Raw genomic sequence first — 16,523 nt, 5'->3', positions numbered from 1 at the left:
AATATGCAGCCAGAACCACAAGCAGTTCTGTGTACATATTAATCCCTGCCTAAGGCTGGGGCCACACGGGCACTACTGCGATCCACTTGCATGACACTCGGCTCGTGCTGGCAGTACAGCAGAACCGAGTGTCATGCGTGTGTCCTTGCAACTGAGGTCCGTTCGTGCGAGCAGACCTCAGCTGCGGGGGGCGGGCTGGCTCTCAGGAGGGGAGGGAGGGATTTCTCTCCCTCTCTCCTGCTATTGCCATTCTCGCACTGCACTAGCAGTACACCGGTGTACCGCGAGTGCAGTGCGATTTTTCTCTCGCCCCATTCACTTGAATGGGTGCGAGAGAAAGAGTCTCAGCTTACAATCGCAGCATGCTGTGATTGTTTTCTCAGTCCGATTAGGGCTGAGAAAATAATCGCTCATGTGTGCTGACACACAGGCTAGAATTGGTCCGAGGGGAATGCGATGTTTTATCGCACTCCACTCGCACTGTTTTTCTCGCCGTGTGGCTTAGGCCTAACCGTTCCTGTATACACTAGCATAGATAAAGGGATCTTTAGAAAAAGGATTTATAAAGATCTTTTACCATATGCTAATGAGCGCAAGGACTAGTCCCCTGGGCGTTAGTTCCCTGACCAGTCGCCCCCATTAGCATGTTAGTACGCCCCTGTGGGCATCGCATCCAACACTGGATTTCGGCTCAGTGCGCATGACCCCGGAGTTTGGGTCATGCGCACTACTTCAGTTAGAAGCCAGGACACGTACACCCGGCTTCATAGTGCACATGACCCAAACTCCGGGGTCATGCGCACTGAGCCGAAATCCCCCGTCGGACGCAATGGTAGCCGGGAGAGGCAAGTTTGATCATCCTGTGACGCTGCGTATTTATTAGCATGTTAGCACACACAGGGGCGTACTAACATGCTAATGGGGGCGACTGACCGGGGAACGAACACCCAGGGGACTAGTCCCTGCGCTCATTAGCATATGATAAAACATCTTTAGAAATACTTTTTCTAAAGATCTCTTTATCTATGCTAGTGTATACAGGGACGGTTAGGCAGGGATCAGCAATATGCACCCAGAACTGCTCGTGGCTCTGCGTGCATATTACACCGGACAGGATCCCTTTAAATCCACTTCCTGTTTTTTCAGAGGATTACATTGCTTTTCTGTAACACCCTCATGCTTATATTGCTTGTATACTGTGAGTTTGTTAAAAAGGTATCAAAAATCAAAAATGATTCCCCATCTATTAGAGTTACCTTGCTGATCGCTAAGACTCTTACTGATTTTACGAACTGTGGCTCTGTGAATGTAGCGCGGACCAATCATGTGCACTACAGCGCCATTTACTCTCAATGGAACTGCTGACTGCTGCGTTTTGTTGGTCTTCTGCACTCACATAAGAATGAATGGAACGGCAGTGGGATTAATCAACCTCCACTCCATTTACAGGGGTTTCTTCGGAGCCGGCTTCTCAGGATCGGTGGGGGTCTCAAACATCGGAAAGTTTTCTCATCCCTTGGGCAGGGTATAACATTCCTTCTTCCGAACACCCCTTTAAAGCACAAGCCCACCAAAATGTCACCATCTGTAGCCTAGTTAATAACTTTGTTAATGCATCCTAATTACATTTTAAAATTTGAATCTGAAATTATAAAAAGATATTTAAATGTAAGGTGTTTGTTTTTCACATCACGTCTTAGTATTTTAAAAACTCTTGCTCGAGTATACAGTGCTTTTCATAGCATACAAGCATGTTATATTTGACAAACCACAGAAAAAAAAAAACCCAAAACGTGCATATACAGAATGTTACCAAGTCTATAGGGAAGCCTATGGGAACAGCATCAAACTCCTCATACCCAAAGCATGCTGAAGAAAACACCTACTCCATAACTTGATACAATACTGTGACTTAACAAATTTTGGGCAACGCCACATCACTCTGTAGGACTTATGTACCAGACTATTTCAGGTCAAAACATGCTCATCCTTAGGCTGGCTTTGCACGTTGCGACATCGCAAGCCGATGCTGCGATATCTTGTAATAGCTGGCGTAGCGAAAATTATCGCTACGCCAGCTTCACATGCACTCACCTGCCCTGCGACCGTCACTCTGGCCGGCAACCCGCCTCCTTCCTAAGGGGGCGGGTCGTGCGGCGTCACAGTGACGTCACACGGCAGGCGGCCAATAGCGGCGGAGATGAGCAGGATGTAAACATCCCGCCCACCTGCTTCCTTCCGCATTGTGGCCGGCGGCAGGTAGGAGAGGTTCCTCGCTCCTGCGGCTTCTCACACAGCGAACGAAGAACAACATCGTACCTGTCGCAGCACCGGCATTAAGGAAATGTCGGAGCCTGCACCGATGATACGATAACGACGCTTTTGCGCTCGTTCATCGTATCTAGGATTGACACACTACAACATCGCAAGTGACGCCGGATGTGCGTCACTTTCGATTTGACCCCACCGACATCGCACCTGCGATGTCGTAGTGTGCAAAGCCGCCCTTAGGGCCTATTCAGACGACCGTTCCATTTGTCCTAGTCAGTTCCTGTTTTTTGCGGACCTACTGACAGGACCATCTTTTCAATGTCTTTTGTGAAGGATCTGATGGCACATTGAAGCACTTCCATGTGCATCCGATCCTACAAAAAAACAAAAACACATCGGATGCCGTATGTCCGTTCCGTTAATCTAGAACATGTCCTATTCTGTTCCGTAATAACGGACCGTGACTCAATACAAGTCAATGGGCCTGCAAAATCCCCGGAAGCACTTCCGTGTGACTTCCGTCAGGTGCCCCTGCAGTCAGTGTCCCACTCCAACGCCAGGCCCGTGGCTGCTCGCACTACAGTGTGCGAGCAGCCGCGGGGATGATGAGTGTTGGCGTCAGGAGGTTAGTAAAGTTCATTACCTGCAGTGAAGAAGTCCTGCACTCCTGACATCAGCGATTGTCACTAACTTTTATGCCCGTCGCGTTCTCAGATCACCTCTCGCGGGCGGCCAGAGACTGTGACTAGCGGCGACGTCACGGGCCTCTCGCGATACTTCGCTTGTGAACGCGACGGTCATTGAACTCAGTGACAAGCACTGACGTCAGGAGTGCAGCGGCTTCCATCACCGCAGGTAATGTACCTAGCTAACCCCCTGAAGTCAGTGCTGGTCATGCTCTGCAGTGACCTAGGCTGACCTCATGATGTTAGCTCAGGTCACTGCACTGCTCTCCCAGTCAATGGGGAACATCAGTGAGTATGGATCGTCGTGGGACCCCCTTATTGGATTACGCCGGACTCGGATTTATTTTTTCTTTCCAATAAATAGGTGAAAGAGGGACAGTTTTGGGGGAGTGTTTTTTCAAATAAAAATTTTTTGCGCCTATTTTTTTTTATTTTTATTACTGACTGGGTTAGTGATGTCAGGTATCTGATAGACGCCATGACAACAATAACCTCTGGGCTTGATGCCAGGTGACATTACACATCTGGTATCAACCCCATATATTACCCTGTTTGCCACCGCACCAGGTCAATGGGATGAGCCGGGTAAAGTCCCAGGACTGTCACATCTAATGGATGCGGCAATTCCGGCTGGATGCTGGCTTATATTTTTAGGCTGGGGGGCTCCCAATGACGTGGGTCTCCCCAGCCTGAAAATACCAGCCGGCAGCTGTGAGGCTTTATCTTGGCTGGTATCAAAATTGGGGGGGGGGGGGGACCGCACGCTGTTTTTTTTTAATCACTTATTTATTGTACTGTACGATATAGACCCACCCACCGGCGGCTGTGATTGGTTGCAGTCAGACAGCTGTCACTCAGCGTGGGGGGCGCGTCTAACTGTACCCAATCACAGACGGGGAGGAGTTAATATGTATGAGCCTAATGAGCGGCCAGCTTGGGAAATCCAAAGAGCTGCCGCGAGAGCAGTGTGACTGCCATGCCGGTGATCGGTGAGTATGTAGCACTTGCTCCTACCCCTTTGCCCCAGATTCTGTTCCCCATAGACTTTATATGTGGACCAGCAGCTCGCCAGATACCCTGGACTGCAAATAACTCTGGACTGCAAATAACTCTTTTTCCGTTTTTTTGCGGTCTGCAAAACAAAAACAAAAAAAAAAAGGAAGTCACACGAATGACACACCGACCGCATACGGAATGGAACGGAACGGATGCGGTTGTCACACGGATGAATCTGTGAAGAAAAAAAAAAAAAAAAAAACAGAACTTTTTTTGCGAACCGCAAAAACGGAACGGTCATGTGAATGAGCCCTTACTGCTATACACAAAAAAAAAAAAATATCAGATCCATAAAAACGGCACTGGCGGGATATACTCTGACTGCAGGATAAATGGTTCTCTATTATACAGTCCTTCTCATTATGATTCCACATTATGTACTTCATGGGTGCCAATATCTCCTGGAAAAAAAAATGAATCAAGTAAAGCAGCTTTTTTGTATATAGCACTCGTGTTAAATACAAAAGAGCAAATGATAAACAATGTAAAACAAAAAACAATGGGAGGGAAAAATATGGCCACATGGTAGGCGCTGTTCCTTTATCACAATAGTGAAGACAAAGGAGCTGTGTCCTAACATGTTTTCCTGTAAAACCCATGCTATCTTTCGATTTGTATTTTTTACTGTCAGTCTGTAAAAGTGGAGTATACTCTGACAATATTGTTCCCAGCGGTGACCTGGCAGTCAGAGATGCGTCCTGGCATCTTCCATTTCAGAGCCATTTCCATGCATTTCAGCTATTTTCCTGACCCCCAGCCCTCCTGTTAGGATCTTCGGGAAAAATGCTTGATTTTCCCATTGACTCATTATTCTAGGTACTCAAGTCGAGCCCGTCTGAGCGTCAGACCTGCTCGATTCAGATGCCGAGCATTTTAGTGCTCGCTCATCACTATTCATTATATCTCAGGATAATGTAATTCTCGTCACTCGTGGAGCTTTCACCCATGTGTCTGCCTTCACAGTAATAAATGGACGAGAACCAGGCATGGAGAGGTGAGCATGTCTGATCATTACTACACAGCTGACGTAACCAATGATCTAACAACCCAAAATGTATAGTAGCATCATTTATTAGCAGAACTAGAGGGCTAACACCTAACGGAAAGAACACCGAAAAGACCATTTAGAATCTTCAAATGTTACATTCTTGCATAATTTGATAGTCCAGCAAGTTTCCAGAACTGTTCATGGTAAGAGTGATATGCAGTATACCACTGAATGGATATATATAGCAGAGCAGATGAAACTATTCTGTATCAGCTATAATGAGCATGTGTGGCAGGGAGAGTTTCCCTCATGGTCAAGGCCTCTACTTTTACCAATCAAGTGGTAGCAAACCTGTAGTACAGTTGCTGTACATGCAGCCTTTTAAAGGGAGTCTGTCACCCGGTTTTTGCAGCATAATGTAGGGGCAGAGATCCTGATTCCAGCGATGTGTCACTTAGGCTACTTTCACACATCCGGTTTTTGCTCTGCGGCACAATACGGTGCTCTGCAGAAAAACCGCAACCGTTTTTTTTTCCGCCGGTTGCGGGGTTTTTTGCATAGCCTTACATTAGTGCCGCATTGGCTTGCATTCGGTCCGGTTTTTGCCGCATGCGGCAGTTTTAGCCGATGCCGCGGCCGGATGGAACGTTCCCTGGCACTTTTTTTGCTCCGGCAAAAAAGCCGCATCCGGCCGCTGCGGCGCATTTTTCAATGCATGCCTATGGATGCGGCGCAATGCAGAAAAAAAACGCATCCGGCCGCCGCATGCGGTTACTTCCACTGCGCATGCTCAGTAGCGTGCGGCAACCGGAAAAAAACGGACGGGCCACATGTAAAAACTTATGCAAAGGATGCGGTGTTTTCGCCGCATCCGTTGCATAGGTTTCACAGCCGAATTGAGCCACAGTGCTCAAACCGGATGTGTGAAAGTAGCCTTAGTGAGCTATTTGCTGTCATTTTGACAAAATCAATGTTTTCTCTGCTGCAGATCTAGCAGTTATACAAAGCTCATGAATATGCTGGACTACCTGGCAGCAGGCCAAGTAGTCCTCTAATGATAATCTACTGCTGATTAAACAGTGATTTTATCATAACTGCACTAAGCAGCCTAGTAAGTGACACACTGCTAGAATCAGGGTCTCTGCCCCTACATTATGCTGCTCTTCACTTAGGTGGCAAAAAGCTGGTGACATATTCCCTTTAAACAAATCTGTTTATGTTACCAGAGCAGCATGGTGTAGGGGCAGAAAACCCAATTCCAGGGATGTGTCATTTAATGGGCTGCAGGTTTTAGTTTTGATAACAGTTTTACCAGATTTACCAGATCTCTTAATACTGAGCTGTGTATAACCCCGCCAACACCACTTACTGGCAGCTTTCGGTGTACCCTGTGCATTGGCTGAAAATTAACAATCAGTTGTCTGGTTACACAGAGCTCAGGAATATGCAGTATTATATGGCAGCAGGTTTACTGTTCTATAGTGATAATGTCCTGCTGATATTATCAAAAACTACAGCAAGCAGCTCAGTAAGTGATACAACACTGGAATCAGGGTCTCTACTTTTACATTATGTTTCTCTCAGATTAGGGGCAAAAACCTGGTGACAAATTCCGTTTAAAGGAGTTTTCCCACAGACAAACTACATTTTAATTAAGCGTACGTGCCCACGATCAGCATGTGCAGCGTTTTGGATGCAGCATGTTTTCACTGTGTCCAAAACGCTGCGATGTACAGTACAAGCACAGTGGATGGGATTTCCAGAAATCTTGTGCCCACTGTGCGTGTGACCTGCAGTGCAGCTTTCCGAGCCGCCAGAGTGTCAAGCGTTCTCCATAGGGACAACACAAGTAAGAGACCGCAGCGTCCTGAACCCTGATCGTGGGCACGAGAAGCTGCGTTCTTCTGCGGAGGAGATTCACGGACCCGCAGGTCAGGACCGCTGCGTTAAGGACAAAGTGGGTCCTGGTCATGGGCATGTACCCTTATAGAGCTTGGAATAATAAGTTCCACAATTAGATGTGTTTAAAACAATGTTCTTGTGCTGAGATAAGATTATATATGTGCCCCTGCCATGTACTGTGTAATAGCTGTGTCTGATCATACCACATCTCCTGTGCTGATATAATCTTATATATGTGCCCCTGCTGTGTACTGTGTAATGGCTATGTCTGACCGTACAGGGGCATGATCTGATCACACCACATCTCCTGTGCTGAGATAATCTTATATATGTGCCTCTGCTATGTACTGTGTAATGGCTGCGTCTGATCATACAGGGACATGGGCTGATCATACCACATCTCCTGTGCTGATATCTTATACAGTTAGGTCCAGAAATATTTGGACAGTGACACAATTTTCGCGAGTTGGGCTCTGCATGCCACCACATTGGATTTGAAATGAAACCTCTACAACAGAATTCAAGAGCAGATTGTAACGTTTAATTTGAAGGTTTGAACAAAAATATCTGATAGAAATTGCAGGAATTGTACACATTTCTTTACAAACACTCCACATTTTAGGAGGTCAAAAGTAATTGGACAAATAAACCAAACCCAAACAAAATATTTTTATTTTCAATATTTTGTTGCGAATCCTTTGGAGGCAATCACTGCCTTAAGTCTGGAACCCATGGACATCACCAAACGCTGGGTTTCCTCCTTCTTAATGCTTTGCCAGGCCTTTACAGCCGCAGCCTTCAGGTCTTGCTTGTTTGTGGGTCTTTCCGTCTTAAGTCTGGATTTGAGCAAGTGAAATGCATGCTCAATTGGGTTAAGATCTGGTGATTGACTTGGCCATTGCAGAATGTTCCACTTTTTTGCACTCATGAACTCCGGGGTAGCTTTGGCTGTATGCTTGGGGTCATTGTCCATCTGTACTATGAAGCGCCGTCCGATCAACTTTGCGGCATTTGGCTGAATCTGGGCTGAAAGTATATCCCGGTACACTTCAGAATTCATCCGGCTACTCTTGTCTGCTGTTATGTCATCAATAAAAACAAGTGACCCAGTGCCATTGAAAGCCATGCATGCCCATGCCATCACGTTGCCTCCACCATGTTTTACAGAGGATGTGGTGTGCCTTGGATCATGTGCCGTTCCCTTTCTTCTCCAAACTTTTTTCTTCCCATCATTCTGGTACAGGTTGATCTTTGTCTCATCTGTCCATAGAATACTTTTCCAGAACTGAGCTGGCTTCATGAGGTGTTTTTCAGCAAATTTAACTCTGGCCTGTCTATTTTTGGAATTGATGAATGGTTTGCATCTAGATGTGAACCCTTTGTATTTACTTTCATGGAGTCTTCTCTTTACTGTTGACTTAGAGACAGATACACCTACTTCACTGAGAGTGTTCTGGACTTCAGTTGATGTTGTGAACGGGTTCTTCTTCACCAAAGAAAGTATGCGGCGATCATCCACCACTGTTGTCATCCGTGGACGCCCAGGCCTTTTTGAGTTCCCAAGCTCACCAGTCAATTCCTTTTTTCTCAGAATGTACCCGACTGTTGATTTTGCTACTCCAAGCATGTCTGCTATCTCTCTGATGGATTTTTTCTTTTTTTTCAGCCTCAGGATGTTCTGCTTCACCTCAATTGAGAGTTCCTTAGACCGCATGTTGTCTGGTCACAGCAACAGCTTCCAAATGCAAAACCACACACCTGTAATCAACCCCAGACCTTTTAACTACTTCATTGATTACAGGTTAACGAGGGAGACGCCTTCAGAGTTAATTGCAGCCCTTAGAGTCCCTTGTCCAATTACTTTTGGTCCCTTGAAAAAGAGGAGGCTAAGTATTACAGAGCTATGATTCCTAAACCCTTTCTCCGATTTGGATGTGAAAACTCTCATATTGCAGCTGGGAGTGTGCACTTTCAGCCCATATCATATATATATATAATTGTATTTCTGAACATGTTTTTGTAAACAGCTAAAATAACAAAACTTGTGTCACTGTCCAAATATTTCTGGACCTAACTGTATATGTGCCTCTGCTATGTACTGTGTAATGGCTGCGTCTGATCATACAGGGACATGGTCTGATCACACCACATCTCCTGGGCTGAGATAATCTTATATATGTGCCCCTGCTGTGTACTGTGTAATGGCTACGTCTGATCATACAGGGACATGGTCTGATCACACCACATCTCCTGGGCTGAGATAATCTTATATATGTGCCCCTGCTATGTACTGTGTAATGGATGTGTCTGACCGTACAGGGACATGGTCTGATCATACCACATCTCCTGTGCTGAGATAATCTTATATATGTGCTCCTGCCATGTACTTTGTAATGCCTGCGTCTCACCACGTAGTAAGGCTATGTGCACATGCTGCATCTTTGTGGTCACCACAAAGATGCAGCCTGTGTTCACAGAAACACATCCTGGGCGAAAAAATACGCATCAAAAAACACATGCGTTCTTGATGCGTTTAAGTCCAATGCATTTTTGAGTTGAAATCTATGCCTAGAAGAGCTCAAAAAAGCTGGCAAAAAAACGCATAGAGAACTGACATGCTGCATCTTTGCGGTCACCATAAAGATGCAACCAAAAAAATAAAAAACGCAACGTGCAGACAGCAAAGATTAAATCTCAGACTTTGCTGGGGAAGGAAACGCATGCAGTTTTGAGTGCATCTTTTTTCCTGTGGTTACAGAAAACGCAGTTTGTGGCCCAAAAATGCATGTCGTTTTCCCGCATTTTTGTTAATGTGTTTTTTAAAGGAGACACAAATATGATAGGATAATTGATAGAATAGATAGAAGGAACATATAGAACAGATAGAAAGAAAGAACATATAGAAGAAATAAGAAAGAACAGATAGAAAGAAATAACAGAATAGTTCGATGGATAGCTATGGACAGCTGTTTGTTTAATTATTTTTTGGTAACAAAATGACTTTTTGTGTCCCCCTCATTTTTCATATCCAGAACAGGAACAGCAGCAGCTGCAAGCTGCAACCCTCAGCTGTCCGCTGTACCTTGGCTGAAAAATTGAGGGGGATCTCACGCTTTGTTTTTTTTTGTTTTGTTTTTTTTTAATTATTTGATTTATTAAAAAAAAAAAAAAAAAAAAAAAAAAATATTTCTAAAACCAGTCAAGGTACAGCAGACAACTGGGGGCTGATATTATTAGAATGAGAAGGGCCATGGTTATTTTGCCCTTTCCAGCCTAACAAAAGCAGCCCACAGCCACCCCAGAAGTGGCACACCCGTTAGACACACCAATTCTGGCACTTGACCCGGCTTTTTCCGTGTCCCTGGTGCGGTGGCAATCGGGGTAATAAGGGAGTTAATGGCAGCTCTCAGGTGCCTCTAAGCCTTAGATTAGTAATGGGAGGTGTCTGTGTCTATGAGGCTCCCCATCACTAATCTGTAACTGAAATAAACACAAATAGCCCAAAAATGCTTTATTTGAAATAAAAGACATGTAATCGCGTGGATTACATCAGACCTGCAGGGTGTTTTGGGGGTTAATAGAGCGGTCAAAGAGGCTGTTTTTGGGGGGTTTTTCAGATAAAAGATCTTTTGGATGTTTGTGTTTACTTTCAATTACAGATTAGTGATGGGGGGGGGGGTCTCAGACGCTTCCCATTACTAATCTAGAACTGAGTGGCAGCTGTGGGCTTCCATTAACTCCTTATTGCCCTAATTGACGCTGCACCAGGGCAATCTGGAAGAGCCAGATACAGTGCCGAACTGTCACATCTAATGGATGCAGCAAATCCGGAAGGCTGCAGGCTGATATTTTTAGGCTGGGGGGTTCCCAATAACCATGGGTGTCCCCAGCCTGAGAATACCAGCCCCCAGCTGTCATCTGTGCTGGTTATGTTAATATGGGGGGGATCCTACACCAATTTGTTTTATTTATTTATTTTACTGTATAATATAGGCCCGCCCAATGGTGTTTGTAATTGGAAGCCTCAGACACGCTGTCACACAGGATGGGGGTTCATCTGATTGCAACCAATCACAGATATCGCTGGGGGAAGCAGTGAATATGCATGAGCTTAATGAGCGGCCCGGGAAGAAGAATGAGAGGCCGTGGGAGCAGTGTAACAGCCGCCCCGGTGAATTTGTAAGTATGAAGAGCTTGCGCCTACCCCTTTACGCTGGATTCTGGTTCACTCAGACTTTATATGGGGACCAGCATCTGTCCAGATACCAGGGATCAATCCCCTGTTGATCCGAGTCAGCAGGAGATTGATCTGCTAGTCCTCTGAAACCCAGGGTAAAAACACAAAAAGAATTGACATGCTGCATCTTGGCTGCGTCTTCAAAAACGCAGCCGTAAAAAGATGCACTGTGCGGACAGCAAAATAGAAATCTCAGATTTTACTGGGGAAAGGAAATGCTTCCATTTGGGTGCATCTCTTGTGACCACAAACTTCACAAAAAACATAGTAAAAGATACAGTGTGCAGTTGAGGCCTAACACAGTCTACACATGGCACACATTCTGGGCAGGGGAAGAAGCAGAAAAGTATACAGACATTACAATACAGGATAATAGCTGATTCTTTCTGTGAGGTAAAACATTTTAAAAAAAAAAACCCCGGTAGGGAAAGGTTTTACCTCACAGAAAAAAAAAAATGTATATAATCTATGTTCCCTTAGTGGGATGTCTGTACATCCTCTTTTGTAGCTTCCCATGCCCAGGAACTGTGGTATGATCAGATCATGTCCCTCAGACACATCCATAACACATATTTAAGATCTCAGGACAGGAATTTATTATTTTTTTTTTTTTTTTAAATTATAAAATGTCAATCTGAAAAAATAGGAATTAACCAGCTTTTAAAAACAGCTTTCCCAAGGATATCCTGTGTTTCTTATTCAATGTAATATGAAAAATATATTTGACATTGTCATTAGCAGGCAATTCACAACTTCCTATACAAGTACCCCCAAGTCAGTACCAGTCTCACAAATGCCAAAAACTGTCCTCCCTACAACTGCCGTGATAGCGATTTCAATCCGGAGATCCTCACTCCTCAAGGGGTGCGCTGTCTCACATCCTCACTCATGTGACTGCCCCACTCCTAATATAATCACAAATGTTCCAGTGAGGGACAACCCTTCGCATCGGTCACATCATCAGCCACATGCAACAGCATGGTCTCCCAAAAAGTCACTTTGCTACAACTGTAATACCAGAGCACAGCCGACATTCTTAATGCCATTCAGATTCATTCAACCATGTGGATTGTTTGCTTTTGAAGGTCCATCTGCTAAAGCCCCGATGATCAGCCAATATTCCCGGAGGAAGCTGCGGATTTTAATTCTTTGGGCCACCTTGTAGCACGTCGTGGTCAGTCCGGGCACACTCCGATATAAGACTGGTCATCCCCTACATGACCGAGCTGTCACATCACAGCAGTGTAAAGCTTTACACCTCCCTTTCTACAGCAGCTCGCTCTCACCCCTCCTAAAGGTGCCCAATCCTACAAAAGAGTGTTTAGATAGCCATAACAATAATGTTAGGTGGTGAATAATAAGCCATGCCCATGCCACACCCCTACCATGCCCATTGTGAGGGAGAAACCTCAAAAGGTATTATTACGGATCTCACAGGCACATCTGTATGAGGCTAGTGCCACACAACCTATCGAGTATACCCACCGGGCAGCCTCCTCTGCCAGGCCACCCATCCAGTAATTGCTCGTTATGTAAGCTGCAGGACGCTCTCATTAAATAATTGAACCGTCTGCACAACTCCACCTGCTCCTGGCTGCATAATGACAGCCACCCCACACCCCACCTAGACAATAAGTGCAAACTCATTCATTCATCCATGGAAGGAACAGACCATGGAAGGATAAACAGTGGTAAGGGCACCAGCACCACGGAGCACCGGTACTGCTGCCTCCACTGCCAGGGGGGTAGGAGGGGCACCTCTACTGCTGCCTCCACTGCAGGGGGGGGGCACCTCTACTGCTGCCTCCACTGCAGGAGGGGGGGGCACCTCTACTGCTGCCTCCACTGCAGGGGGGGGGGGGGGGGGGGCACCTCTACTGCTGCCTCCACTGCAGGGGGGGGGGGCGGGCACCTCTACTGCTGCCTCCACTGCAGGGGGGGGGGCACCTCTACTGCTGCCTCCACTGCAGGGGGGGGCACCTCTACTGCTGCCTCCACTGCAGGGGGGGGGGGGGGCACCTCTACTGCTGCCTCCACTGCAGGGGGGGGGGGGGGGCACCTCTACTGCTGCCTCCACTGCAGGGGGGGGGGGGGGGCACCTCTACTGCTGCCTCCACTGCAGGGGGGGGGGGCACCTCTACTGCTGCCTCCACTGCAGGGGGGGGGGCACCTCTACTGCTGCCTCCACTGCAGGGGGGGGGGGCACCTCTACTGCTGCCTCCACTGCAGGGGGGGGGGGGCACCTCTACTGCTGCCTCCACTGCAGGGGGGGGGGGGGGCACCTCTACTGCTGCCTCCACTGCAGGGGGGGGGGGGGCACCTCTACTGCTGCCTCCACTGCAGGGGGGGGGGGCACCTCTACTGCTGCCTCCACTGCAGGGGGGGGGGGGCACCTCTACTGCTGCCTCCACTGCAGGGGGGGGGGGGGGCACCTCTACTGCTGCCTCCACTGCAGGGGGACACACATATACTGCTGCCTCCACTGCAGGGGGGGACACATATACTGCTGCCTCCACTGCAGGGGGGGTGGGGGGGCACCTCTACTGCTGCCTTTACTGCAGGGGGACACATATACTGCTGCCTCCACTGCAGGGGGCACTGTGCAGATTTCTAGGAGGGAGAAGCACATGATTTGGGAGGATACAGGAGCCAAGATCAGACATGATCCACGCCCATGATGTGCCAGCATCCTCTCTCCATTGCACCATGCATCTGCAGACGATTGCATCTATTGTCCCTGCAGAGCAGCACTCCCAGGCAGCAATGTATGAACAGGTCTGCTGCTATTTATGGACCCCCCCCACCCACTTCTAGTGACCTATAGGTAGTGCAGGGGTTAAGCCCACCTATACAAATAACACGCCGCTTACTTTCTGAGTGTCCATTGCCAGGCCCGGGCTCCTCCAGGCTTTGTAGCAGAGGATGCGTGAAGTGGAGAGAGCAGAAATGACTTGTGCTAATGAGCGAGCAGCCGCAGCTCCGCCCCCTCAGGTCTCAGCACACAGGACCAGCCAGAAAGGCGAGCCACCATCGAGCGCTGTGGAGGACCGAGAGAGAGCGTCTCCTGTCTGCACCATAGAGCACAGCGCAAGTGCTGGCAGACAACACCCTCGGTGAAGCCGGAAGAGACCATTTTGGTTGATAGCAATTTTTTTTCTTTAATTTCTTTTTAAGAGTTGTTGAGGAAATTTCCAGTCATGTAGATCAGATTTAACCATATAAGATTATACTGTGAAGGTCCCGTGTGTTTGCTTCATTTTTGCATATCCTCTTTCCAGGATATAAATGTAAAAAAACATCCTGGAAAAATCTTTTTTTTCCTTCTGATTTGTAGAAACAAGATGCAAACTAAATGGTGAAGACTTTGTAGAAAATTTCTGTGGGCTTTACCATGTTTTTCTGCAAAGGGTAAGGGGTACTTTGCACGTTGCGACATCGCTACTGCGATATCGTCGGGGTCAAATCGAAAGTGACGCACATCCGGCGCCGGTAATGCCGTCTCAACGTGTAAAGCCTAAATTCACCGATAAACGATCGCAAAAGCGTCGAAAATCAGTGATCTGTGTAGTGTCGGTCATTTCCATAATTTCGCTGCAGCAACAGGTACGATGTTGTTCCTCGTTCCTGCGGCAGCACACATCACTCTGAAAGAAGCCGCAGGAGCGAGGAACATCTTCTTACCTGCGTCCCGTCCGCAATTAAGAAGGAAGTAGGTGGGCGGGATGTTTACGTCCCGCTCATCTCCGCCCCTCCGCTTCTATTGGCCGCCTGCCGTGTGACGTCGCTGTGACGCCGCACGACCCGCCCCCTTAGGAAGGAGGCGGATCGCCGGCCAGAGCGACGTCACAAGGCAGGTGAGTGCGTGTGAAGCTGCCGTAGCGATAATATTCGCTACGGCTGCTATCACAAGATATCGCATCTGCGACGGGGGCGGGGACTATCGCGCACGGCATCGCTATCATCGGCTAGCGATGTCGCAGCGTGCAAAGTACTCCTAAGAGTCGTAGTGAGAATGATGAGTACAAGACAGTTGCGTAGCGTGGGCTGCCAGCAAATATCTCGTTCCCCAGAACCTCCTGTACCGTCAGCACCCATTATCCCATATTTTAAGGAAATTCTGTTTTAATTAGACTTTGTCCTTCTATTTTCTCTGCTGTTTTGGTGAAATTTGACATAAAGTTATAAAAAAATATAGATTATTTTATTTTTTTGTTTTGGAATATTTTATGTTTGTACATTTTTGGAGATTTTTATTTATCAAATACTGTAAGCCTAGTCCTGACCGTTTATATAACACAGCTCTTTCCAGACATCGTCATCACTGTCCCCATTGGGACTCACAATCTAAATCCCTAACAGTTTCTCTTTGGAGAAAATACTTAAAGGGGTGGGTCACTACTTAGCTTTACTAGCCACATCGATATAATGTTCAGAAACAAGGCTTCTCTCAAATACCTTGTGTTGGCAATAGTGCCTCTGAGCGGGGCTACTGCGGTCATCCCCATCTCGTGACCCCTAGGCTCCGTGACCTCTGAGATCCGGTAATGTCACGTCAACTTCCAGTTGACCTGACTTCACCAAAGCGACTGCAGCCCAGCATCACTCCTGCTTGCAGCACTCTGCTGCGAAGGAGAGAGCGCACGGGATTCTGGGCTGATGAGCGGTGAAACTCCACCCACAGCCAAGTCACTCAGGAAAAAAGAAAGCCTGCGGAGACACCATCACATGTTTCTCAACGCTGGCAGGAAACTAGCCAGGTCTTTCATTGGGAAGGAACAACTATGGGAAGTGCAGTCGCCAGTCAAGGAAACCACCTATACCAAACATGGTATCCATGTACAGACAGCTGTTTCGGGGTATTTGCCCCTCATCACTGTGGAGTAGGAAACTGGCTAGTGGGAGCAATGCCTAGTAGAAGACTACATAAGCAAAGATGGTTGACCTTAGGGAGATCAACATCCAACACCGCGGAGACACCATCATGTGTTTCTCAATGCAGTGATTCTAGAGCAATGCCCCCTGGGAAATATTCAAAACAAGAAAGCCTGCGGAGACACCATCACATGTTTCTCAACGCTAGCAGAAAACTAGCCAGGTCTTTCACCGTGAAGGAACAACCAGGGGGCATTGCTCTAGAATCACTGCGTTGAGAAACACGTGATAGTGTCTCCGTGGTGTTGGATGTTGATCTCCCTAAGGTCAACCATCCTTGCTTATGTCATTCATTCAGGAAGACTGGGGCCGACCTCGGTGATGTCAGGTCAACTAGAAGTTGACGTGACATCATCGGATTTCAGAGGTCACGGAGCCTGGGAGTCACATAGTGGGTATGAGCGGACCGCAGTAGCGCCACTCAGAGGCACTACTGCCAACACAAGGTAGC

At 47.3% G+C, this 16,523-nt stretch overlaps 1 protein-coding gene across 4 annotated transcripts in view; it reads right to left on the bottom strand.

The window, feature by feature from the left end:
• FSD1L (fibronectin type III and SPRY domain containing 1 like) overlaps positions 1 to 14,139 on the bottom strand; it is a 142,054-nt gene extending 127,915 nt beyond the window's left edge. For 3 of the 4 annotated variants that reach the window (XM_075316617.1, XM_075316624.1, XM_075316632.1), the window contains exon 1: positions 14,011 to 14,139. In XM_075316617.1, coding sequence (XP_075172732.1) covers positions 14,011 to 14,025 — 15 coding nt within the window. In that variant the 5' untranslated portion in view covers positions 14,026 to 14,139. The remainder of the gene's footprint in view (positions 1 to 14,010) is intronic. The other variant, XM_075316637.1, reaches the window with a different exon arrangement.
• Positions 14,140 to 16,523: the final 2,384 nt, after the last annotated feature.

The sequence above is a fragment of the Anomaloglossus baeobatrachus genome, chromosome 1, assembly GCF_048569485.1.
Source record: "Anomaloglossus baeobatrachus isolate aAnoBae1 chromosome 1, aAnoBae1.hap1, whole genome shotgun sequence".
Taxonomy (NCBI): Eukaryota; Metazoa; Chordata; class Amphibia; order Anura; family Aromobatidae; genus Anomaloglossus; species Anomaloglossus baeobatrachus.
The sequence above is the reverse complement of the archived record's forward strand: the minus strand, read 5'-3'. Positions and strand labels throughout refer to the sequence as shown.